The sequence below is a fragment of the Argentina anserina genome, chromosome 5, assembly GCF_933775445.1.
Source record: "Argentina anserina chromosome 5, drPotAnse1.1, whole genome shotgun sequence".
Lineage (NCBI taxonomy): Eukaryota > Viridiplantae > Streptophyta > Magnoliopsida > Rosales > Rosaceae > Argentina > Argentina anserina.
In genome coordinates, this window is record NC_065876.1 from 25,990,413 (window position 1) to 25,999,739 (window position 9,327).

The window sequence follows — 9,327 nt, forward strand, 5'->3', positions numbered from 1 at the left end:
TATATATATATGTATATTAATAGGAACTCTTTACTTTTATCTGAATTCCACAAACATGTTCGATTGTTCGTTCTTTTCGCCAAATTTCATAATTATGTTCCGTGGGCCTTTTTTTTTCTTCTTCTAAGAATTAGGGTTTATATCAATACTTGCTTTGAAGTTGTAATAATGGAATATGTCGTGTTACTCGTTCCAATTATAGATTGCAAATAGTTTTAAAGCCCGATCTGTGAAAGGACTGGATATACTCTACAGATTTTGTGATCGCAACTCATGATGTTCCTTGATTCAGTTGATTGACTCGTATAATTGTTTGATGTGTGCATCATGAGTTAAGAAACTTAAAAAATGAATCTGTCAATACACACTATTATGTCGCTAGTTTGTTTCTGAACAGGATGCTTATAATTGTAGTGTTTCTCAATCCATGCTGGCATTGGTTCCTATGTGATTTATGAGCTGGCGACTTTGCGCAGAGCAGCGCTTCTATTGGTCTCGCAGAGGTGGCAGAACGCATGTTATGTCTACATAGACAACGCAAATGCCATGATTCGTGATCCATTCATTATATGAATGCGAATTGTGTCCAAAAGGAAACGAGAGAAAGAAAAGGGGACGTAAATGAACATTTAATGCGAGTTTTAATGGTTGCAATTGAACGTGAAACTTGTAAATAAAAGGATTCCATATACCGAGTCCAAAGATTTTGATAGATCTATATATAGCAACCAAGTTGAATTAGATATTGGAGAAAACTAAAGTTAGAGCAGCTGCAAGAACACTGTTAGGATAGTGTTTTCAATTATACATTACACTGTCATTGTAAATTCAATACTATATAATAAATCTCATGCCGAACATTCAGTTCACTCAATAAATTAATTCTTTTTTTTATGACAAATCAACCGATTTTTAATATTTTTTTTGTAGTCTGAATAGTCATTACATACTATTCTGTTGTATTCATGCATTAGACAAGATGTTATGAGTTTAAACTAAAAACTAATATGCGGTATAGATCTATTATTTGATAATAAGCTCAAATCAAATTAAGTTTCCCTACTCTATAACTACTACAAGCATAGCAATAGATAAAATACTAAACTAAATTAAAATATTGAGTTTAGACCCAAACTTAAAAACTCAAGCTCAAAATCTATCTTATAAAACCCTAGACAAGGATTGTAGCTTGGTTGCCGCTAGCCCTAGCTGCAACCACCCATCGCCCATTGCTAGCCAAGGAAGCAAACCGGCATCGGTTGTTGCTATTTTGCTTCATTTGAATTGGTCTCTATCATGCCTTAGAAGATCTGGATGCTGCCTCAAAGATTGATTGTTGTCAAGTGTGGTTGTATTATTCAATATGATATCACCACCACCACCACTATCGAGCAAACCATGATCATCTGATGGATCCATGAACGAGACATCGATGACATCTTCACTAGCAAGAGCCAATGAGTTAGCAAAATTGATGGTGACTTCCTCAAGGCTGGACATGGTGATCGGTGAAAGAATGTAGGTATGGGAGAGATGACAAGATAGGATAACTAGTAGAGATAGTAGTAGGGCTTTGAAAACCCTAAAGGGGGAGCGGCTAGGGTTCTGCTCATAATAGAAGAGAGATAAAACTATTGTACCTTATTTAACAGAGTTTGTTAGTTAACTTTTTGTTTTTGAAGGTCAGCCATTTATTGAAAATCGAAGAAACTCAAGAGGAACATAGTTTTGCTACAAAATCATAAAAAAAAAGGAACTGAAAAATAAAAGGAAGCCTGAGCTAGAGAACAAGTTTTCACCGCCAATATATGTGCCACTTTGTTGCCCCTCCGGCCAGTATACTGAACCACCTAATTACCATGTGGGCTCATTGTCTCAACAACATCATCATAGAGTCTCCCCAACCACGTTGTATTAGGAGCATCATAACCAAGAAGCTGGCGTTGGACTTCCTGAGCATCAGTTTCTAAAATAGCAGGAACAAAGCCATACTCAAGAGCACAACCCACCGCCCTGCTGCAAGCAAGAAGCTCTGCATGCTCAACAGAAATAAGATCGCTAGCTGGAATAGCACCACCAACTAACATAGTACCTGCGGAATCCTGAACCACAAAGCCACACACACCACTTTTGGTACTCTGATGAAAAACACTGTCCACATTGATTTTGAACAGTCCCACTAGAGGAGCTCTCCAGACTGCAGAGATTCCTTCTAAGATTGACCACTGGAACCTTAGAATTTTGAGCCCTGAAATTCTATAAATAAGCTAGAGACTGCACACTCATATTTGTCCAAACCATGGACTTTTGATTCCAAGTCCTCTCTTTACGTTCCTTCCAAATGCTCCATAGAAGAAACAACAACTCTCCAAACAGAGACACTGAAAGTTCCAGAGGACAATAATTTAACCACTCCAAGGCACTAACATGTATAGAACCCCATCGATAGCAAGCATCTCGGATAATAGGGTTTACCGAAATCACCGATTTTGGAAAAGGACAATCACAGCACAAATGAAGAGTAAATTTAGTAGTATGCTCACACAAAATACATACCATAGTGTCGGTCTCCACATTATGAGATTGCAAACTGCCTAGAGAAGGAAGAATATCCAAGTTAACTAGCTCCAAGCATGCACCTTAGCTTTACTTGGTATCTGTGTCTTCCACAACTTCTTCCGAACCAGCCTCAACTGTTTGAATAATTCGGGAATATCTAGAGGAATGAAGGAAAGCATACCGGTATGAGGATTTAAAGGAGAAATGGCCGGTCTTTTCCAGTTTCCAAAAACCTGTCTCTCACAATCCAAGAGCTAAGAGGAATAGCAAGAATCGGATGTGGAGTTTTATGTCTAAACAAACTTTGAAGTAAGCTCACATTCCAACTACCCGGAGCGGTGATCAAGTCACTTACCCTACACCGACGTCAACACGAGAGAGAGAAGAGGGGCGGCAAGGGAAGAGCCACGAACCCAATTATGAATTATCTGAGAAAATATTAATATGTTCCCCCGTACCAACCTGCCAGTAGGAATTAAACGCTCACCCTTATTATGTCCATCATATGCCCACTACTATAAGTAAATGTTAAGTGTCATTTTTCATAACAAATTTATAACTATAATATTATAAAAGACACTTGACATTTATTTAAGATGGTATACATGAAATTAACATAATAGGAGTTGACGACAAATTTATTTCCAAGTAAAAGAAAACAAAATTAGATGTAACAAGGAGTTTAGCAACTCGAGGTCTATAGAAATAGTTGTGAGTGAGGATTCAATTAAACACTTCGATATAAATGGGAATCTTTCAAAGCCAATAAAACACCGACTCCGTAGTAGTGTACTAGTACTTTTTTTTTAATAATAGGGCAAACTGCCCTTAATTTATTGAAATCAAACTAACAAATGAGGGGGACAAAAAACCTGACCTCCTATGTCTGATAAACTCTAACAAAGAGGATAAACAAAAGCTCAATCCGGTATGTGTACACCCACCCATGCAAAACCATATATATAAAAAACTCATGGCAAATAGCAAACCCTCAGCCAAGAAACCCTTAATTAAAGGACGGGATGAAGCTGATAGCATTGGCAGACAATTGTGAGATACCAAGAATAGAGAAAATAAACATATCGTGATGTTTCTTATAAGGATGAAAAAAATGCAGAGTAGACTATCTGAACAATTCCAAAAGATGACGTTGGGCTTCCAACACATTAAAAATTTTACATTCGAAACGCATCAGATTCCTAGTTATCCAAATAAACCAAATTAGATTATAAGAGACTAGAAACTAAAGTCGACGTTTAAGTTTTGGGAACGTTGAAACACAACACCATTAAACACTTTATCAAGGGTACCCCAAGGCGAGAATGAATGAGAAAATAGAAGGCAAACTCATTTTCATAAAACCACAATTTCATAATAATGCAAAAGAAGATGTGTACTCGATTCCGCATGACTTCCACAAAAGGAGCAACGAGATGGAAGTGAAAAACCTCGTCGTTGTAAAATATCATCGGTTAGTAAACGCCCATGAAGAGCCTTCCAAATAATAAGAGTTTTGCGGGGTTGAATTGCTTTACTCTAGATCACTTTATCTCAGTCTTTATGCCCAATATGGTTTGAGAAGAAAACAAAAACTTATTTTGCTGTCGGAATTCTTGAAGAGTAATGTGGTTAGTCTAGTAGTGCTCTAGAGCATATGAGCGGGAAATAAATTTGAGTCTGAACATTTTCAATTTGGGGCTCCGCCGACCAAAACGCAACCCTAAAATCTCAATCATCTCATCTCCACCACCCAATCAGAAACCCACCCGAAATCTTCCACCGCCAATATGCGAGGTGCTCGCCGACCAAAGCCATCCATGAACCCACGCCCTCCGCCGCCGTCAACTCCACTCGAACACTTCCGCCACCGCGACTCCGACGCCAGCTTCGCCAGCAGCCGCCCCTCCTCCCTCGGAATCGGCGGCGGCGGCTCCATCTCCAACAACGACCTCTACAAAGACCGCTCCTACCAGCAATCCGCCCTCTCCGCCATCAACTCGTATCTCTCCTCTCACTCCGTCCAAGCCTTCCTCAAATTCCCCATCCCTCCCGGCCGTGAAATCACGGAAACCCTCCGGTTCCTCGTCTCCCGCCTCGACTGGCCGTCGCCGAAGCTCGAGGACGACCTCCCTGTGATCCTCAAATCCCTAAAATGCCCCTTCAAGCTCAACAAGTCCATGATCCGTAACCCTACCGTGAACTCGCACCAGTGGCCGAATCTCCTCGCCGTCATCCACTGGCTGTTCCAGCTCGTGCGCTACAACGACCACCTTGATGAGAATTCCGAGGCGTTTCTCGATTCCAACCCGGTGGGGCAGTACACATTGCAGAGCTACCTGCATTACATAAGGGGGCAGGACGACGAGGCCGAGGAGGTGGATAGGGAGTTTGTTGGGAAGTTTGAGAGGCAGCGCGACGACGCGGAGGAGCAGGTGAAGGCGCTGAGGGAGCATGCCGCGGAGCTGGAGAAGAAAGTGGAGGCGATGAGGTCGGATGCGTCGCCGGTGGAGGCGGTGGAGAGGGAGAGGAGCACGCTGGAGGAGGATGTGGGGAAGTTTCATCAGATGATTGAGAATCTCGACAAGAATGTGAAGAAGCTGCAGAAGGTGTTGGAGGAGAAGGAGGGGGCGTTGGCGGCCAAGAGGGAGGAGAAGAGGAGGATTTTGGAGGAGAATGAGGAGTTGAAGAAGAGAGTCGAGTCGCAGAGTTTTAATGAGAGGGATGTGGAGAGGATGAGGAGGGAGTTGCAGGCTGTGGAGAGGGATATTGGGGAAGCGGAGCTAGCGAGGAATGTGTGGGAGGAGAAGGTTTGGGATTTGGAGAACACGCTCGGCCCCAAGGTTAAGGAGCTCGAGGCTTTGGCCATGGAGTGCAACCAAGTCATGAGGAGGTTTTTCATCCTTCTTTATAGCTTGGTTTTTCAATGTTCTTTATTGTTGATTTGTTATGTGGTCAACTAAATTTTAGTTCCATATGGTTCGCTTTGATGCCACATGACAGTGTTAGCTGATCCAATAGCTCATGGAGCCATCAACATATTTTCAATGTAACGAAACACCTTGTTATCTGTACTCTTATTTTAGGTTGTTTCCTTCACGCCTGATTTTCTGACTGCTGTTTGCGTATGTATGTCAGTTATGAATTCACAATCTTTTGGTGAACTGATTTACTTCTCTGATGGAATTGGCATCTCTTTCTTTGTAACAGGTTGAAACTTTGTAATGGCTTTCAGTATGTGCTGAATCCTAAGGGATCTACAGCTGCTGAGGTGATGGGGGTTGACTATAAGTCAACTTTGAGGCCTGCACTTGACTCATACTCCGAGAAAGTAAAGAAGGATTTAATGGAGACATTGGATGAGTTGAATTTGCTTCAGCATCAGTCAAGTGCACTTTCTGCTGATATTGAGGGAAAAAGAAATGACATATCAACACTTCAGTCACGTCTTGATGAAGTAAGTAAATCAAAACTAAATATCTCATACGTTAAACTGTTTGTGCATGGGAAACAGAATGCATTCTTTTATTACAGGATATCATTATCAATTTTTTTTGTTTGGCATTCAAAAGTTAACTATACTCAACTAAAAGCTTTGGGTACATATTACGATAATACATATTACCGACATGAATCTCATTGTTGATATTGTTCTATGTTGCTGAGTTCACTCCATTAGTTGGAGCTATTACAAAAGGGATGCAAGACTGGAAATAAAATGATAGTTGATGTCAGGATCTGCACTAAATAGCATGTGTAATTCACAGAAGTTTATTAGATATGATGAGTGGCCTTTTTGTGTGAGAAGCGAGATAATAATATGCTGGTATTTTTCTTTGTGCAATAGTTTGAAATAGTCGAATATATGAATATCATATGCAAGAGAAGTCTCCAGATGCAAATAGTCTACTTATATGTATGTAAGTATGCATGTCTGTATGTTGTCCAATAGTTGGTTGCAGTCATTGTATTCCTGATCTGGGGTTCTACTTGTTCCTAAAAAAAAGGCTATGATATCCAAATATTGTCAGATTGACCCGAAAAAGAAAAAAAAAATATCATCAGATTTTCATCTTACGAACTTTTTTATGTGCAAATACTGAATATCTAACTTTGTTTACATTATTCTGTTTATTTTGCCGCATCTTGTTTTATTCTTGTGTAGCTTCTACCTTATGTCTTCTGTTGAATAGATCACCTGGATATATTTTATGACTGTTATTTAGTGGTGGTTTGACACATGGTAGTGGCTAATATGATGTAGTCTATATTTATACTGTTCTTGATATGGTTTGAGACTTTGAGGTGAAAATTTGTAAAATAGGCTGGGTGAGCTGGACAGGAATAGAAGGGGTATTTGTTGATGTGAATGGAAAGAGTTTCATCTTTGGTTTTCTTTATAGCCTTATATTTCGGATTGGGATTTTCCTTTCTTGCAAGCTGCTGTATTTTAGATCTTTGGGTAGAGCTTTTGTTTTTGTGCTTGGACTTTTTTCTGGTGATTCTTTCGCTCCTGCATCCTTTTTTGTTTCTTGGTGGTAGTTGTGTTCCTCAGGAAAAATAGAAAAGGTTGAATGGGCTATATATGGAAATACCACTGGTGTTGGAAGGAAAGCTTGCTAAGAGAAGTCTAAACTAGTCTACATTAATTGTAGGAATATATGCTAATGATGAGTATTATAATGAAAATTATAAGGTTATAGTCGATTCTGTGGTCAAACCTTGATAACTTTTATTGTGATGATCTAGATCAAACAAATGTCTTGTTAGCTAAATAAGTCAAGAGGACCCAACTGCCATTTTCAACTTTTTGATGGGAATTTAGAAAGGAGAAGTTTAAATTTCTGAAAGCTGGAGGATTGGGAAAAGCATACTTTTTATTTTTCAAATCTGTTCTTAAAAATTTGTAGGTGAGTCTCTAGAATAACTCACTTTTCAAATAAAAGCAACTTCTCTGATTTAATCTTATTAGAATTGTAGTCTAGCTGCACAATCTCTTGTCAGTCTTGTGTAGTGTAGCAAATGATTCCAGTCAATCATTTAAGGGACCAGGCTTTCAATTTTCCATAATTCTTGTACCAAAATAGTTTTCGGATTTGTTTGCTTTCAGATGAGTTCAATAGGTTCAGTTGGATGTGATTTCCACACCATCTGTTTGAGTTGGGGTTGATTATTATTCAACCTTGTGCTGGATAATGTAAGCATGTTTGGCGTTTTGCATTTTTTCCTTTAATACAACTTTATGTATAGAAAACTTCTTTTTGGTAAAACTGCAAACTCTATGATCATTTGTGTAGAATTAATCAAATTTTTATATTATTTAATGTGCTTAGCGAACAGAAAATACAAAGTATGAGTGACCGGGTTTAGTTTAATGTTTTAAAGTCATGGGGTTTGGTGTAGGTGTCTCAGACTCTCAGTATATTAGGTTGAGTGAAGCTGTGGCTCTAGTGCCTGTGGTGACTGGACTAAAGCAGAATCTGTGGATTCTGTTGATGCCAATGAATGTTATGCTCCTCTATACTTTGCAAATACTATCTATTACCAGTCCCTTCATATGGTTGTCATTAGCTTGGATAAAAAAGTTTGTATCAGTCTCTGGAAGGCAATATGTATATCCCCTAGAGGAAAGGGTGGCTCTTTATTGAATATAGGTCCTGTGATGACTTATTAACTTTGTCATACATTGTGATAGTTTTCATGATTCTTACCGTTTACAATTGGAACTTGGGGTCATGATCTAGCTTATTGCCCACAGTTTACATGGGCATAGTATTTTGCAAAAGAATTTCTTTGATTTGACATTGTACTCATGAATAATTTCTTCATCAGGTAGAAGCTCAACTGAGTTCGTTGCGAAAAGAGACACAGGACTACACTCATAGATGTGAAGAAGAAGTTAGAAATATGATGGATGAAGTTAAAAAGGAGGCTCATGAGATGAATAATGTGGAAAGAGAAGCAGCTGAGATTCTGAAGGTCTGAGTCTCTGACCTTGTTTGCTACTATTTCTTTGTCCACTTGTGCTAAAGGTGCCCTTTTGCTGGCTTCAAGGAATCTAGGGACATACATTTGAGCAAAATAATATGTTCCTGTAAGGCAGAAAATAGCATTATTGCATATATGTCTGTTCAGAGTCTTATGTTACGTTAACTAATCAGATATTTGTGATTTTTGCAGACCATTCCTAATCAATTTCTTGTTTTCTTGTAGACGTCCAAGTTGAAATTGCAGGAAGTAACTAGACAAAGTGAAGAAGAGACTCAGAAGTGTGCTCGCAAACTCATTACCATAATTGACTCAGTCTCAAAATACAAAGAACATGTGCATACAAAGACTGCAGGAATGAAGAAAGATGTATCAGATACTGCAGCTATGTTATCAGACATTCATAAAAGTTCGTTGCAATCCCAGTACAGTTTTCTGTTTGATTCAAGCCAAGGCAATGAATTAACTCAAGCCACCAACGACAGTCAACTCCAGTAGGTTGGCAAACTTGTGGCCCTTAATGATCATCTTTCGCCGGATTTAGTGTGTGCTAAATTATGTGTTTTGGTGTAGATGCATGATATGTGTAAATAGATGCCTGTATTATTATTGTAATGCCATGTTCCCTTTAGTAATTTAGAATAGTGGAGAATCTATCAAGTAACATGATTACTATGTTAGTGCTTTGTGTTTGGTTGATCAAATGAAGGCTTAGTTCAGAGTTTGATTTCGATATTATGGTATGTACACTTTCTGGATGCTGTTACCTCCTACTTGAAAGAG

The 9,327-nt window shown here is 39.0% G+C and overlaps 1 protein-coding gene across 1 annotated transcript; it reads left to right on the plus strand.

The window, feature by feature from the left end:
* The first annotated feature begins 4,223 nt into the window (after positions 1 to 4,223).
* Positions 4,224 to 9,104, plus strand: LOC126794485 (kinetochore protein NDC80 homolog). The gene is made up of 4 exons (XM_050521218.1): positions 4,224 to 5,449; positions 5,767 to 6,013; positions 8,389 to 8,535; positions 8,770 to 9,104. Exons 1-4 carry the CDS (start codon positions 4,347 to 4,349, stop codon positions 9,040 to 9,042), a joined length of 1,770 nt encoding a protein of 589 aa, XP_050377175.1. The 5' UTR covers positions 4,224 to 4,346; the 3' UTR covers positions 9,043 to 9,104.
* Positions 9,105 to 9,327: the final 223 nt, after the last annotated feature.